The 18,093-nt window shown below is 36.9% G+C and overlaps 1 protein-coding gene across 12 annotated transcripts in view; it reads left to right on the forward strand.

Annotated features, from left to right (window-relative positions):
- Window positions 1-18,093, forward strand: part of TFDP2 (transcription factor Dp-2) — a 209,111-nt gene that overhangs the window by 165,336 nt on the left and 25,682 nt on the right. For 7 of the 12 annotated variants that reach the window (XM_070466651.1, XM_070466652.1, XM_070466650.1 and 4 more), the window contains 2 exons: window positions 1,802-1,923; window positions 4,755-4,802. In XM_070466651.1, coding sequence (XP_070322752.1) covers window positions 1,802-1,923; window positions 4,755-4,802 — 170 coding nt within the window. Of the gene's footprint in view, window positions 1-671; window positions 836-1,801; window positions 1,924-4,754; window positions 4,803-18,093 lie in introns of all 12 variants that reach the window. The other 5 variants (XM_070466653.1, XM_070466655.1, XM_070466656.1 and 2 more) reach the window with 1 other exon arrangement.

The following is an 18,093-nucleotide window of genomic DNA, read 5'->3' on the forward strand; positions in this document are numbered from 1 at the left end:
CATTGGCTGGTCAAGTTCTGCTGACTTCTGTTTGGTTTTAAGGTTCACTGTCACTGTTCTGGTTTAAGAACTTACTACATCTCACAAGAACTTCTAATTTATGGATCCAGTTCAAGTCTAGCATCCTTCCAGTTTCTTTGTTCATGAAATGTTTGTTAAAGACTTGCTTGCTAAGAGGAAGGAACAGAGTATTGCTAATCACTCTCAGATCAGAAAAGAATAGCAGCTCACAGCCTGACATTGAGGAAGAAAAGATGAACTGAAATATAACAACTTAGTCCAAAGTCATTCTCAATCAAGATAACCAGCTTTTCTGTGTCCTATTTCCCTTCCTCCTTTCTTCTTCTTTTTGTTTTTTCCTACAAAGCCCTTAAAATTAGGTAGAACTGAGCCTGTAGAGTCCTAAAGAAAAAAACTCCATTGTTTTTTTCAGATTGCACAAGTAATGCAGTCTGTTTCAGGGTAAGTCGGAATACTTAGAATTGCTTTGTGGAGACTCCTGTTCTAGGAATACAGTAGACCAGGGGCTGATCAAATACTCAGACTTTATTTCTCAAGCACTCATGCTCTGGGTCAGCATAATAGAGAACAGAATGTATGATGCAGTGATTGGTGAGAACTACACCCTTTATATTGTATTTTCTTACTGGATTTTATATAATCCTTTCTAGCATATCAATGAAGAAAGAAGCTACTTTTTTTCATCATTTTAAAAGCTGGGTCTTCTGTCTCAGTTCAGTAAATGTTTACTGATTCTTTCCTATGAGTGTCTCCTAGCACTGTGGTAGGCCCTGCAAACACCCTCTACCTTTAAGGATCCTGCATTGAGATGGAGGTGAGGAGTATGGTGGTATGGAAAATGTGGAAGGCTTGGAGGTACAATCGCCTTGTCTAGTGTTCCTTTTTTCTCATGAGGCAAATTTCTGAATGCTCTGTTTAATAATCCTTGGCATATTATGAGGATCAGAATTCCCCAGCTATCTGTCAGTATTTGTTGTGTTTTGTTTGACTATAGAATTAATAAAATAGTTTCCTAATCATTTGTATGTAGTAACATCTCCCCAGACCCACTAATACTCCCATTCCCTGGAGCATGCCTTTATTTTATTTACTGTTTTGTGTATGTGTGTGTGTGAAAATAGGGTTTTAGTAAAGTCTTTAATCTTAGTTCTGTTCATTCCGTTTCTGGAATCTGTCCATAGGAAATTAAAGCCAAGATAATTTTACAAAAAGGTTTATCCCAGCATTATTTATAATATTGAATATTTGTAAAAATCTAATAATAAGGCATAATTAATCCATATAACAGAATGTTTTATGGTCTTTAAAATGTGTTTGAAGAATATTTAATGATATGAGGAAATGCTCTTTAAAAAAAGAAACAGATAAAACTGCATCTATATAAGAATCCAAATTGTGTAATGTCTTTGCATATGTTTTGGACTGTGAGAATCTAATTTGCTGCTATCCCAGTTCTAGTTAATCAAGTTCAACTAAAATTAGTTTCCATAATTCTAAAGCAAGGTTTTTGTTTTTCTGATTTTTAAAATGTTGTCAGTCGCCAGCTTAATCCTTCCCAATCGCTGTTCACTTGCTGAAATCCACAGGGTACTTTGTATCAGTGTTGATACTTGTGCTTCAAGATCTTAGAATATACAGTGGGTCAAAGGTATTGCTTATATTTTAGATGATTGATATTAAGGACATTTTAGATAATAAGATTTCCTCCTTATAAAATTATTTCCTGCCTGTAGGCTTACCTTAACAACTAAGAATATTTTTCTGTGTTTTGACTTTACAGATTATAAGCACACCACAGAGACTAACCAGTTCAGGAAGTGTTCTGATTGGGAGTCCATATACCCCGGCACCAGCAATGGTTACTCAGACACACATAGCAGAAGCCACTGGCTGGGTCCCAGGGTAAGAGTACTACTGCAAGTTACTGTTTTTAAAAACTTTTTTTTTTAAGTTCTGATCTTTTTTTGCTTACTGTCTTATCTTCTGTTCTTTTTTTATGGTTTTAAAAACTAGTATGTTTCCTTTAAGATCACCTGTTTATTTCATTTTATGTCCTAGGTATAAAATGGGTATCTAGGATATAAAATGGGCATCCAGGATATATCCTCTGGATCTTGGTTCCCTAACTAAGGGATTAGGATCCCTAATCCTAACTAGGGATTGAACCCTTGTCCTCTACAGTGGAAGCATAGAGTCTTAACCACTGAACCACCAGGGAATTCCCTGGAACAACCATTTTAAACAGAAAAATAAAACAATAACTTATAACTGAAACTTCTTTCTTCAGCTCTGAAAGAAGGCTGCTTTTTATGATTTTGACTTTTAGCTACTTTGGAGATGTAAAAACTGCATTTTATATTGTTTTAACAACATAAGAAAGGAGTTATGTATATGTGTGTGTGCGTGCTTAGATTTTCCCTTTGAAACTAGCATTTTTGTTTCATTTAAAACCAGAAAAAGAACTAGGGAAAAAAAGAGACCAAAATATATTAAAAGTTTCATTGAGTTTTATCTTGGACACTAGGCTATTAAATCAGTATCCCTTCTTCCTTACTCATTTGCCACTTTTAATATCAAATCTCTGCATGTTCCATCTTTACCTGTGATGGAACCTTATTCAACCTTTCTCCCTTCCTTATCATTTTATCATCTCATCCTTCCATAAAAGGAAATAGTAAAATAAGTGACTGAAAATTTTATTTTGTTCCTTTAGAAATTATTTCCAAAATGGCATACCACACTGATGGTTCTGTCATTGACTTATAGTTTTGAGTTCTAATAAGCAAACAGTAAATCTTGGTTCAATAAGAATCTCCTTGCTTCAAGGATATTAAAGAAATGAATGAAATAACAATCCTGGCAAAGTCCTTTAAGTTACACACACACACACACACACACACGTTAGAGACAAAAGAGTTTTGTGTGTGTGTGTGCTTAGTCATGTCTGACTCTTTGTGACCCTGTGGACTGTAGCCTGCCAGGCTCTTCTGTCCATGGAATTCTCTAGAATTCAAGAATACGGGAGTGGGTTGCCATTTCCTTCTCCAGGGGATATTCCCTACCCACTGTGTCTCTGCATTGGCAGGCAGATTCTTTCCTCCTATCACCTCTTGGGACATCGCTTCATGTGTATACATAATGTCTTTTCCATTATCAAGTAAGATGAAGTGACAGAATCACCTGTAATTCCATGGCCTTTCAGCTCAGTTCAGTCACTCAGTCACGTCTGACTCTTTGCGACCCCATGGACTGCAGCACGCCGGGCTTCCTTGTCCATCACCAACTCCCAAAGCTTGCTCAAACTCATGTTGATCGAGTCAGTGATGCCATCCAACCATCTCATCCTCCGTTGTCCCCTTCTCCTCCTGCCTTCAGTCTTTACCAGCATCAGGGTCTTTTCCAATGAGTCAGTTCTTTGCATCAAGTGGTCCAAGTATTGGAGTTTCAGCTTCAGCATCAGTCCTTCCAGTGAATATTCAGGACTGATTTCCTTCAGGATGGACTGGTTTGATCTCCTTGCAGTCCAAGGGACTCTCAAGAGTCTTTTCCAACACCGTAGTACAAAAGCATCAATTCTTTAGCACTCAGCTTTCTTTATAGTCGAACTTTCACATCTATACATGACTACTGGAAAAACCATAGCTTTGACTAGACGGACCTTTGTCAGCAAAGTAATGTCTCTGCTTTTTAATATGCTGTCTAGGTTAGTCATAGCTTTTCTTCCAAGGAGCAAGCGTCTTTGAATTTCATGGCTGCAATCACCATCTGCAGTGATTTTGGAGCCCAGGAAAGGTCCATCACTGTTTCCATTGTTTCTCCATCTATTTGGCATGAAGTGATGGGATGCCATGATCTTTGTTTTTTGAATGTTGAGTTTTAAGCCAGCTTTTTCACTCTCCTCTTTCACTTTCATCAAGAGGCTCTTTATTCCATCCTTAACAATATCATGTTAAGTCCATAACAATATGTGTTAACACATAACATCATGTGTGTGTGCACACACACATAGAGATAGTATCATGTTAAGTCCATAATAATAATAATACCATGACCTTCATTCAGTCCTTAACAATATCCTCATATAGATCTGCAAGTTAGGCTGGAGTTTTTTGTACCCTTGGAAGATAATTTAATGAAAGCCAAGTCTGAGCCAGTAATGCTGGCCTGCTTTGGAGATGACCAGGGTTTTGCTGTTTTCAATAACTAGCTGTGCTTTATACTACATGTAGTATGATTATCTAATGTTTTTAAGAATCAGTCATCCTAGAGTGAATAAAGCTTTTCTGTGCCTTTTCGTTTATTGTTGTTGTTTCATTGGTAGACACACAAGTCATGTCTGATTCTTTGTGACTCCATGTACTGTAGCCCACCAGGCTCCTCTGTCCATGGGATTTTCCAGGCTAGAATACTGGAGTGAGTTGCCATTTCCTTCTCCAGGGGATCTTTGTCACCCAGGGACTGAACCCGTGTCTCCTGTAGGAAAGCCCTTCTCATTTATAAATCTGCAGTATTTCTTCCTAGAGATTCGTTGAGCTCATTTCAAACCTATGACTGTTGTGATTTCTTGGGTCCAGTGACAAAATTTAAGTTCTGATTTTATGTACATATCTTTTGTAATTGTTAGTTTTGTGTTTGGATATATATTCAAAGTGGAATTAGATAAGTTAAAGTAAATTATTCATGAAGTAAAGTTCCTTATGCATTTTCATGTTTTTTTTTTTTTTTCTTTTCAGTGATAGAAAACGGGCTAGAGAATTTATAGACTCTGATTTTTCAGAAAGGTGAGTAAAAGTTTTAAGTAATTTGTTCAAGAGATTCTACTGCATAGAGAGGGGTTTAATACCCAGACTCTTAAGTAATGAGATGTTTTCTTCATATAACTCTAAGTCGTTAAGTTTCAACTTATTTCGTTCCTCATTGAGTATTCTGCTTCACTCATCATTGCATAAATGTGTTATGTTTATGCAGTTTCAAAAGATACTGTTCTGTGGGTAGACGGGCTCTTGGCAGCATGCCGTTTAGTGCACTCCCTCCTTTGGGGAGATGAAGTGTTCTGCTAACGTGACTATTCTTGATTACCTCAAAATACACAAACTTTAAAAACAAATTTTATTGAACACATTTAAAGATGATGGTAAATCCTCACTTGTTTTTTTTTTTAACCTTCCAGTTCTGTTGAGATATAATTGACATACAGCCCTGTATAAGTTTAAGGTAATACAGCACAATAATTTGATTTGTTAATATATACATCATGAAGCAGTTATCACAGTAAGTTTAGTGAACCATCTCATATAGATATAAAATAAAAGAAGTAAGTAAAAACTTTTCTTGTGACAAGAACTCTTAGGATTTACTTTCTTAACAACTTTCATATATAACATACAGGGCTTCCCAGGTGGTGCAGTTGGTCAAGAACCCACCTGCCAGTGTAGGAGACACACAAAATGAGGGTTTGATCCCTGGGTTGGGAAGATCCCCTGGAGGAGGAAGTGGCCTCCCACTCCAATACTCTTACCTGGAAAATCCCATGGATTGAAGAACCTGGTGGGCTACAGTCCATGGGATCACTAAGAGTTGGACACGACTGAGTGCACATGCGCACATACACATAGAAAATACAGTAGTGTTAATTTACCATGTTGTACATTACATCTCCTTTCTTAAATAATACAAGTGTAGTATAATCTTTCCTTAGACTGTTAGGACAGTGATTCTCAGTTCTAGGTGTGCAGCAGAATCACGTTTGGTCTGTTGAATAAGCTATAATTGCTTACTAAATCAGAAACTCCAGGATTGAAAACTTATCACTTTAGGATCATTATAACTCCATATTTCACCCAAGTCACTATACTAAGCATCATATTAATGTCACATTAAACTAAAATAAAACATAATCTCAGAGGCTATTTAGATAAAACCTTGCCAGCAACACTTTCTAGATTGATTCTGAGTTTTTTTAATTGCTTTTTTTCAACAATGTTTTAGTCTCCTCCTGTTAGGTCATCTGCTTTCAACACAGTTTTCTGTCTTTTCCAGTTTCTAGTTGCTACCTCTGATTTGCTGTACACTGAGAAACTACTTGGCCAAATGCGTTAGAATCCCATCTAAAATAAAAGTGAATGGGCCCCAAGTGAAGACCTTGAGGCTGTATTAAAAAATGTTTGTTTTCTTGCATGACACTATTTCTGATTTAGTTCCTTGGTGACCTTTGTTGTTGTTCTCAGATCTTAACTCCTTTGAACAGATAAAATCATATCTGAGAAGCTGCTGTATTACATAGAACTAAATGGTGAGATGGTCTTTTCTCTCCAATGGGAATTCATTTTTCCAGCTCATACTGTTTCTTCCTCATGTTTATACTGGGAAAAGGCAGCAGTACAACTTTTTAACCATGTATTTGGCAGTGTGTACGGCCCTAAAATGGAACTGTTCACTTGTTATGATTGACATCACCTGTGTATGCAAAAATACAAAAAAGCAAGATTATTTTTATTCCTTATAAGAGAGAAAATTCTAAAGATACATATAGAAGTGCCAGATTAGGTTTGTTGGTATAGCCATTGACTTGACTTTGCTTTTCCGCATTTGCTTCATTGACCTTTTTTCCTAGTGCTTTCTATTACTCTCTTTTTATTCTTTAATATAACTTTTCTGTATTGAATCCCACCCCGCTCCCTAACCAAACCACCAGAATGACTACATGTGGTTTTCTTCTTGTGTTGTTGTTCTTACACATGTTCTTTTCCTCCAGATTAATGTGTTTTTCTATAATGCTGTAAAAAGTCTTGGGTTCCCTTTTCCCCAGTGCTAAGGTTCAAAAAGCCAGCTCTCAACCACAAACTACTCTTCTTAACTTCTTCATTGTCTCTTTAGTGATTTAATATCTCTATAGTGATTAAATATAATAAGTATTTTTGTTAGTGTTCCTTGGGGACATAGATTTATATACATAATACACATGCATACTCCCACATAGATGTATACTGTATAAGGTTTTTGTCCTCATTTGACCACTTGACAGTACAACTTGAAGTGTGTTTTACACAGCTCTTCCTTTGCTGAGCTCCTTTGCAAGACCAAGTCACTTTCTGAAGAAATTTTGTTGGTGTGTAAAGGATCCATTGAGGGATTCTCGTTAGTTTTTTCTTTGTGTTCTGATCCACTGAACTTCTTTGGAAAGAGGTTGTGGAAATTGCTTTGAAAGCCCCCTTTCTGGTCTCGCCTGGAGTTTTGATCCTGAAAGATGTTTGTTCCCTTTTGTCTTTTTTCGTTTGGACAGTCTGGTGGTGTCTTACAAATGCATCTCTTCCAAATGGGAAGTATCCTGTTTGAGAGTTCCCTTGGGGGAGGAAAGGTCCTGGGTGCCTGACAGGCAGCGGCAATAGCCTCTATGTGTTTTACTTTATTCCTGTCTTAAAAGACAGGATTTAGCACAGTGGTGTTTTTCTCTTCCTTTGTGCTCATGTACTCTTCATATATATTTTTTTTATTCTGTTGGAATATAGTTAAAACTTTTATTTACAATAAACTAATACAATTTAAACTATAATAAGCTAATAATAAAAATCAATATAATTAATATCTCTACTGCTTTGATGATGTTTATGAAGTTGTCTATTTATTCAACAAGTGTTTTGAATATCTGCTAAGTGTTGGTAAGTTCTAGGCATGGATGAGAATAATAAGCAAGATAGATAAGTCTCTACCCTTGAAGAGCTTATATTTGGGGAGGGGGTGCAATAAAGAAGTAAGATAACTAGATTGTGATAGGTGGTATGCAAAAAAACTAAGAAGGATGATTTGTAGATAATTGGAAGGATGGTGACTACCTTAGAAAGGTCTCTCTAAGGGGTGATGTTTGAATACAAGGAAGACTGGCTAGTTCCTTGAGGAGCTTGGGGTTCTAGGCATAGGGAATGGCAAATGCGATGCTCCTAAGTGAGGAACCGGGTTGTGACACTCAGGGAAGCACAGTGGCTTGGAGATCACGAGCAAGTCAGAGAGACATGAGATGAGGATGGAGAGGTAGGTACAGGTCAGCGTATGAAAGACCTTGTAAGTCATGGTAGAGAATTTGGTTTTTATTCTAAACAGTATTTTAAGCAGGGAAGTAATGTGATCTGATTTATACTGACTGCTGAGAGGGATCTGGACTCTAAGGAGATAAGAGCAAAAGTGGAGAAATCAGTTAGAAGGCAGGAGGCAGTGACCTGACAGTGGAGATGGGGAAAAAATGGGTAAATTTTGGAATTTGGAAACAGAATTTATTGATGGATTGAATGAAGGAAAGAGAGAAATAAAGGATGACTTTGTTTTTTGCAGTAAGAACTGGGTGAATACTGGTACCATTAGCATTTAGGAATAGGTTTAGGAATAGGAATAGGAATAATAATAGGAATAGTGAGGAATAGGTTTGGGGAGGAATTGAGTTTTGTTCTGGACACATGAAGTTTGAGAGGTTTTCAGTTTTCTATGTGATGTATCAGTAGTATCAGTTAGTGTATCAATAGTATCCTCAGCTTGGATGAGGCCAGCCCAGGCCTGGATGACATAATGCAAGGTAGAGAAAGTGAAGATCTGTAATAAACATTTCTTTCCCATTTCCCCTCTCCCTCACACAGTGGATATAAATAGATAGGAAAATGGGATTTGGGTTGAATTTTTTTTCCCCTAAATTATGTTACTAAATTACTTTGTTGATTTAAATATTCTGGTTAACTTACTTTAATGAGAAAGGAAGTTTTTATTGTGTATTGTATATAATCTCTTGTTTAAATGGGATACACTTATTAGTGTACACCTGGAATATACTGTTATACTACAGATTTTAGTTTTACATTACTTTTGTAAATAAATATAAATTATTATGGCAAAATATAAAAAGACAGTGATTGTTGATTCTAGTTAAGTGTCTGGAAAGATTAATACTGTTGGAAACAGTTCTTTTAAATACTTCAAATGAAATGTGAGTATGAAATTATGAAGACCTCAAATAAAATAAAATATAACTTGCTTTTCAGACTGCTAGATTGATAATTTTATTTTCTTAAATATTAAAAACATTTTAAATTTGGTAATTTGGTTTTATTTGACAAGGAATGCTTCCTACTGGTTCTTTTTTTTTTTTAAGAGACTAATAGAGATGACAGTGTTTACGGCCTGTGACCAAATTTTCATGTTATTTGGAAAGAAGGTTTGGGTGATTCAAAGAGCTCAGGTTTGAGAAAATATGTAAACTCTACTTTTTGAGATTTCGAGGGAATTCCCTGGTGGCCCAGCAGTTGGGGCTGTGTGCTCTCACTGTCAAGGGCCCAGGTGTGATCTTTGGTTGGAAACTAAAATCTCAAAAGCTATTCAGCACAACCAAAAGTAAATAAATAAAACTGGCCCACTTAAAAAAAATTTTTAGATAGGGAGCTTCCAGTTTGAGATGATGGATTGAATAACCATTTTTAATCTCCATCTTGTAAGATCCTATTGAAATTTTTTGTGTATTAAAAAAAAAGGAAATCTCTTAAATTGCCGTAAAACATGATAGAGATGTAGGTTTCTCCAAGGATTAGGAGATGAAGGCTGGTGTGATTATAAAGATGACAAGTGAAAGTGGACAAACCCATGTCCCAAAATACACATAGGAGAAGTCAGATAGGGAAACGGAAGCTTTTTTCACTTGCACTGACGTGGTGAGGTCCCAGGCCCAGAGTTGAGAGGTCTAAAAAGTGAGAATAAATTGGTGGGGGAAGGACTGAGGACAATGAATTGACACCTATCCAAGGAGCACCTGGGCCAGTGGGACCTTCTCAACCCTCCAGATGGCCTGTATTTACCACCCGTCTCCACACATAGAAATTGCATGTTGTGGCATAAATTATACTTCTTTCCTTTTTATATACAATATAACATTGTATGGATATATCACATTTTTCCTGTATTTGTTCATTAATGATGGACATTTGAGTTGTTTCTCCATTTTGACTTCCCTTGTGGCTCAGACGGTAAAAGCATCTGCCTACAGTGCAGGAGACCCAGATTTGATCCTTGGGTCGGATTTGATCCCCTGAAGAAGGAAATGGCAACCCACTCCAGTACTCTTGCCTGGAAAATCCCATGGACGGAGGAGCCTGGTAGGCTACAGTCCATGGGGTCACAGAGAGTTGGACACAACTGAGTGGCTTCACTTTCGCTTTCTATTTTGGCTGTTATAAATGCTGCTGTGAACACTTGTGAACAAATCAGTTCTCATTTCTCTTGAATATATACCTAGGAATAAAATTACCTATAGCAATTCTTTCTTTAGCTTTTTGAGTAACTGTCAGTATTTTCTAGAGTGGCTATACCTTTGTACATTCCCACCAACAAAAGTTATAATGTCTCCAGCTCCTTGCCAACACTTCCTATCCATCTCTTTTTAGTTTAGCCATCCTTATGAATGTGAAGTGTATCTCATTTTGATTTTAATTCTAGTGGTTGATGTTGTTAAGCGTTTTTTCAAGTGTTTATTAGCTGTTTGTATATCTTTTTATTTTCCTAATACAAATATTTTATAAATAATTTCTGGCAGTTTCTAACCACTGGAGTATATTGCATAGTAAACCTCCTCATATTTTCCAGGAAGAAAATAAAAACCCACTAAATTTGAATAGTAATGACACCACCCACTGAATTAGGACAATTAAAATTTGCTTCAAGTATTTCTTTGCAGGAAGGGACACCACACTTTCACTTAGTTAAGAGAAATATTTTTAGAGTCTGGAGATCTTTTGTGGGTTTTTGTTTTTTTAAATCATGCCATGAATTCATAGGGAGTGATTCTGGCAGCTCCAGCTCACTCCCATTGGTTTTCATAAAGTGCCTTTCTGGGTGGAGCAGGCTGGTGCATCAGTTGATCCCAAGTACCTTTTTCTTTGACTTTTTTCTTTTTCTCATCATTTTCCTTCACATGTTTCTGGAAGCTCTCTCGACTTTTAGAGTGCTTAGTTTGTTCCATGTGTACAATCATTCTTTGGGCAGGCATCTTGCCCTTAACTTGTTAGTTTGTTTACAACAATGCCAATGACATGCTGGATGACATTGTAGACTCTTCCCAGTGTTGCCATGATAGCATTTGTGGGGAATTGCTTTGTGAACAGTGCCCATTCCTTTGATGTCTACAATGTCGTGTTTCTTGTAGATTCTCATGTTTGTGGCCAAAGGAACAACGGTGTGTTTTCCAAAAAGCCTAGAGAACATAGAGTAGGTGCCTTTCATCTTTCCTTTTATGTTGGTCATTTTGGCAAATTGCTAGGAGATGGCATTCCAGCTTAAAGGAAGACTAAATATCTCTTTGAAGAACTCTGTTGAGATCTTTTGGTTTGTTGGTGGTGGTGCTGGTTTTGTTATTGAGTCATAAGAATTCTTTACGGGTTATAGATACAAGACTGTTGTCAGATACATGGTTTGCAAAAAAGTTCTCCTGATCTCTGGATTGATTTTTCACCTACAGGAAGCAGAGAACTTTAAAAATTTGACTGTGTTTATCTTGTTTATATTTTATTGTGGTCCTTATGTTTTTGGTATCATATCTTACTTTAAGAATTGCCAAATCCCAAGATCACAAAGACTTGCGCCAATATTTTCTTTTAACAGTTTTATGGGTTTTGCTCTTACATTTAGATCTTTGACCTATTTTGAGTTAATTTTTGTAGCATGTGACATTTTAAAGTTTATTTGTTTAATATAACCCAAAAGCATATAGAAGATCTATGAAAATGTAGACATTTATTTTTATAACATTTTTTCAACTATTTAAAATTTTAAAATAAGCCTGGTTTTAAGTTTATTATTTTAAATTATTAGCTAAATCTTAAAAGTACACTCTGTATTATTTTGTTCTTAACCCTTATTTTGTGATGGGGAATCAAGCATTCCTGAACTATTTTTGTCAAGAAAAGGCACATCTTCTCTGAATGTGGTAGCAGTAATAGTAAGCCAAATGTGACAATGAAAGTAATTTAAAGAATGAAGAACAAGAAAGTTTGTTTTGCTCAGAAGCATGATCCCTTGTATATTGAGTTTGGCTTTTTGGAAATAATTAATTAACAAAATGCTGAAACCTCAGCATCTTATTTTATAGATACATAAAAGCCATCAAACATAAAAGACAACAAATATAAATTCAAAACCAAAACAACAAAAAACCACTAAGAAAATAAATTAATAAATTCACAACATACAAACAAAAAAACACTGAGAAAATACATTATTGTGCGTCTATCACCACTATCCATCTCCAGAACTTTTCCACCATTCCCTACTAGAAACCCATGCCTATTAAGCAACATCTCTTCACTCTCTCCTCTTGCAGTCTCTGATAACCATAGTTTTACTTTCTTTCTCTGTAAATTTGACAATTCTAGGCAACTCATATAAAAGAAATCATATGATATTTATCCTTTGTGTCTGGCTTATTTCACTTACCATGTCCTCAGAGTTTATTCATATTGTAACATCTATCAGAATTTCATTTTTCTAAAAGCTGAATACTATTCTATTCTGTGCATATACCACATTTTCTGTTTATTCATGCATCTGTTGATGGACATTTAGGTTTTCACCATTTGACTATTGTGAATGTTGCTGGTATGAGTGTGGGTGTACAAACATCTATTTGAGTCCCCTACTTGAAATATCTTTGGATATACACCCTGAAGTGGAATTGCTGGATCATATGGTAATTATATGCTTCGTTTTTGTGGAACCACCATAGTACTTTCTTTAGTGACTGCACTACTTTACATTCCCACCAGTGTTACATGAAGGGTCCAATTTTTCCATGTCCTCCCAATGCTTATTGGCTGGGTTTTTTGTTTGTTTGTTTGTTTTGTTTAATTAAAGTCATCCTAATGTGTGTGAATGATATCTCATTGTGGTTTTGTTCTGCATTTCCCTAATGATTAGTGGTATTGAACATCTTTTCATATACTTATTGGCCATTTGTATATCTTCTGAAGAAATGTCTACTCAAGTCTTTTGTCCATTTTGAGTTGAGATGTTTGTTGTTGTTGTTGTTGTTGTTGTTAAGTTCTTCATCTAGCCTTTAACTTGTAAAGTTCTTTTACTGGAGGCTTTGTACACTTAACTTTGAAAAAAGTGGTTTACAGATTTGGTTGTAGGACCAAGTCCCCTATCTGTGTACTTCAGGTATTAGCTATTCTAAATTCTGTTGATTTGATGTAAATGTTGATTGATTTTGGCATAATGATCCACCAGCCTTCCAAAGATGAGGCTTCATTTCTTGGTTCAGCCACTGCTGAGTTGTATCCTTCGGTTTTGTATTGCTTATGAAACTTCATTTAGTGTGATAATCTGTAGGTCCATCCATGTTGCTGCAGATGTCATCATTTCATTTTTTTTTTATGTCCAGTTATATTCTGAGAAACATTATGAGAGCCTGAACTAGGGTCATGGAAAGAGAGAGAAGACTTGAATTCAAGAGCTCTTTAAGACAAGACTTAGTTAGATTACATTTGATAGAATTTGATTAGATAGAAAGGAGGATTAGGATGAATCTATTGTTTCTGTTTCAGGCAGTTGGATGAATGCTATCACTCATGTAGATGAGAACTGCAGTAGGATCAGAAGTTACGTATTGGCATGTTGAGTTCCCTGTTGTATTTTTAATATGGTATTGGGATGTATAAGGGAGAAGGCAATGGCACCCCACTCTAGTACTCTTTTGCCTGGAAAATCCCATGGACAGAGGAGCCTGGTAGCCTGCAGTCCATGGGGTCGCTAAGATCAGACACGACTGAGCGACTTCACTTTCACTTTTCACTTTCGTGCATTGGAGAAGGAAATGGCAACCCACTCCAGTGTTCTTGCCTGGAGATTCCCAGGGACGGGGGAGCCTGGTGGGCTGCTGTCTATGGGGTTGCACAGAGTCGGGCATGACTGAAGCGACTTAGCAGCAGCAGCAGCAGTGATGTATAAGGACCCCTACCAAGGAGCACGTTGGTATTTCCAGTTCAAATTTTATTAAACTTCTTCTCTATTATATCTCAATTTTCTTTTTTCCATATCAAGAACCCTGATTTTTAAGGACATTGAGGATGAAAAGGACGATAGAATTAGTGTATATGGTAATTACTCCTTGACTTTATCCCATATTACATGCTTAATAGTCCCGAATAATAATAATAATGTAACCTAATCTAATGTGATTGTGCATACTAAGTTGCTTTAGTTGTGTCCTACTCTTTGCAACGATATGGACAGTAGCCTGCCAGGCTCCTCTGTCCATGGGATTCTCCAGGCAAGAGTACTAGAGTGGGTTGCCATGTCCTCCTCCAAGGTATCTTCCTGATTCTCAGGGTATCTTCCTGACCAGGGTTTGAACCCTCATCTCTTTAAGTTTTCTGCATTGGCAGACAGGTTCCTTACCAGTACCAGGGCTTCCCATATGGCTCAGCCGATAAAGAGTCCACCTCCGCCTGCAGTGCGCGAGACCTGGGTTCAGTCCCTGGATTGGGAAGATCCCTTGAAGAAGGAAAAGGCTACCACTCCAGTATTCTGGCCTGGAGAATTACATGGACTGTATAGTCCGTGGGGTCACAAAGAGTCGGACATTCCTGAGCGACTTTCACTCGCTCACCTGTGAAGCACTGAAAACATTAAAAAATTTTCTGTGTATGTTCTAACCATTTTCTCATTTTTCTAATAATCACAGATAATAGTCCTACAGTCTTGAAGCATACACCTATTTATACACTATACTATATGCCTTTTAGCTCTCACTTAATCTTAACTTCTACAGTTAACTATATGTAAATTTCTCACAAGACCTTTATGTCAGTGTTTCTCTAATCATTTTGACTGTCTGAGACAGTTTTGCTGAATGTAAAAATTTTTGGCTCATACTTTCTTTCAGTTTCTTAAATGTCTTAATTTTATTCTAGTGTAACAGCTTGCTCTTGGAAAATCTGATACTCTTTTTTTTTTTTTCCTAAATGTCTAAATAATGTTTTTTCTTTGAAATCCAGCAATTTTACTAGAATCTTTTGGGCTTTGTCATTCTGGGTTGATATAGTCTCTTTTCTTCTTTTATTTCATAAATATTTTCTTGACTTAACAGCACTTAGTATTTATTCTGTTCCCTTGCCTTGATTTCCTTCTTCAGAAACTCTTACTGTCCATATCTTCTTTGCCTACCTCCTATGTTTTTCACTTGCTCTTGAATATCAGTAGTGGGAGTCACATGGGCTAGATTGTTGCAGCCTCCTCAGTTTTTATTTCAGCCTCTTGCACTCAGCTGGTATTGAAGAGGGCAAAACTTCTCATTTCAGCTGCTGCTCTCAAATTGTCCTGTTCTTTCTAACAAATTCTTGTTAGTTCCATTAAATGCCGCTCCATTGCATATTTATTTTTCTACCAACACAGACACTACTGTGTAAGCCTTTGGCCCCAGTTTGTAATCTGGGATTGGTTGAAGATACTTTGTCAGCTAGTTTTGCTGTAAATGTTGTCAAGGGTTCAGGTTTTGCTGTTTAGTTGCTCTGTTTTGTTTTTTTTTTTCCTTTTAAAAATAATTTTTATTGAAGTATAGTGGCTTTACAATGTTGTTTTAGTTCCTACTGTACAGCAAGTGAATCAGCTATGTGTATACATTTATCTCCTCTTTTTTGGGTTTCCTTCCCATTTATCTTTTTTTTTCCATTTATTTTTATTAGTTGGAGGCTAATTACTTTACAGTATTACAGTGGTTTTTGCCATACATTGACATGAATCAGCCATGGATTTACATGTGTTCCCCATCCTGATCCCCCCTCCCACCTCCCTCCCAATCCCATCCCTCTGGGTCATCCCAGTGCACCAGCCCTGAGCACTTGTCTCGTGCATCCAACCTGGGCTGGTGATCTGTTTCACCCTTGATAATATACATGTTTCAATGCTATTCTCTCAGATCATCCCACCCTTGCCTTCTCCCACAGAGTTCAAGAATCTGTTCTATACATCTGTGTCTCTTTTTCTGTCTTGCATATAGGGTTATCATTACCATCTTTCTAAATTCCATATATATGCATTAGTATACTGTATTGGTGTTTATCTTTCTGGCTTACTTCACTCTGTATGATGGGCTCCAGTTTCATCCATCTCATTAGAACTGATTCAAATGTATTCTTTTTAATGGCTGAGTAATATTCCATTGTGTATATGTACCACAGCTTTCTTACCCATTCGTCTGCTGATGGGCATCTAGGTTGCTTCCATGTCCTGGCTATCATAAACAGTGCTGCAATGAACACTGATGTACACATGTCTCTTTCAGTTCTGGTTTCCTCGGTGTGTATGCCCAGGAGTGGGATTGCTGGGTCATATGGCAGTTCTAGTTCAGTTTTTTAAGGAATCTCCACACTGTTCTCCATAGTGTCTGTACTAGTTTGCATTCCCACCAACAGTGTAAGAGGGTTCCCTTTTCTCCACACCCTCTCCAGCATTTATTGCTTGTAGACTTTTGGATAGCTACTTGCTCTGTTTTTGTATGGGGATTTGGAGAGTTTGAGAACTATGCTGCTGTTGCTGTCTTTCCACACTCTCCTATATGGGTATGTGTGTGTGTGTGTGTTTACAGTCTATATGAATCAGAATTTAAATAAATTGTTAAGTCTTTTATAATCTGTAGATTTTCCCTCTGTATTTTCCTCACTTTTTCCCTTCCAAATTAGTTGAAGAAACCACATTAATCCTGAAGAAAGATTCTAAAGATTTTGCTTACTGCATCTCTCTTTTTTTAAATTAATTGATTGATTTTTGGCTGCTGCTGGGCTTCAGTAGTTGCAACTCACAAGCTCAGTAGTTAAGGCACACGGGGCCAGCCACTCTGAGGCATGTGGGATCTTCCCTTACCAGAGATGGAACCCACGTCCCCTGCATTGGCAGGCAGACTGTCAACCCCTGGACCACCAGGGAAGTCCCATAGCATCTCTTTAGTATAGTTTAACGTGTTCTTCTGTCTTCAGTGTTTCCTTTAAACTGGTAGGTGGATCTTGTGTCTTGATCATATTCAGGTTCCATGATAGGTTGTACACTTGAAAAACAAACAACTGAATGGGACAGGTCAAGGAAAGCACATAATACAGGATCAGAAGCACTGAAGTGAGAAGCTCCAGTTGCAAAGTTGACATTGAAAACCAGGCAAATCCATAGAAACAGAAAGTAAAACAGTGGTTGCCAAGGGCTTGAGGATAGGGGGATGGGGAGTGACTGTTCATGGGGACAGAATTTCTTTTTAAGGCGGAAAAATTAGGTTATGGTGATGGTTGCATAACTCCTGAACAAAACCACTGAATTTTATACTTGAAAAGATGAAGTGTATGGTGTGTGAATTGTATTTCAATAAAGCTGTTACCTTGAAAAAGGAAGTTAGATTTGAAAAGGAAGAACGGGTTGCCTAATCTCTGGGACTGAGAAGAACTGGGTGCAGGTGCTGATAGGTTTATAAGTGGCCTCTCACACTGGCTGTAGACTTATGTATTATTCTTCTGTCTACTGAATATACCCATTTGGATATTCTATAGGCATGTCAAACTCAACCTCATTGCTGCCTGATAGAATGTAATGCAAGCCACATGTGAGTTTTAATTTTCCAACATTCAGTTTATAAAAAGTAAACTGGAATATGTGAGACTGATGTTACATCTTTTATTTAATCTAGTATATCTGAAGTAGTATATTTCAATTTGTAATTAATATAAAAATTATACCTTCATTTCTCACGTAGGTCTTTGAAATTAACAGCATACTTGATTCAGACTTGTCCCATTTCAGGTGTTTGATAGCCACAAGTAGAATATGCCCAGAGTATTAGACAATGCAAGTGAAAAGGTTTAAAATGAAATTCATGAATTTGTTCCAAATTCCTTGATCTCAGTAAATGACCCCTCCTTTTAAGGATTATTGTCCTGTTTCCCTCTTCCTTACCATCCACAGCAGTCAGTCACTTCATTCTACTGATTTTTATCTTTAACATTTTTGCAAATCCATCTCTTCTTATCCAGTCCTACCTGCTGCTCAAATTCCAGGACTGAGCATTGC

This window comes from Odocoileus virginianus, chromosome 4 (assembly GCF_023699985.2).
Source record: "Odocoileus virginianus isolate 20LAN1187 ecotype Illinois chromosome 4, Ovbor_1.2, whole genome shotgun sequence".
In the NCBI taxonomy this organism is placed as follows: domain Eukaryota; kingdom Metazoa; phylum Chordata; class Mammalia; order Artiodactyla; family Cervidae; genus Odocoileus; species Odocoileus virginianus.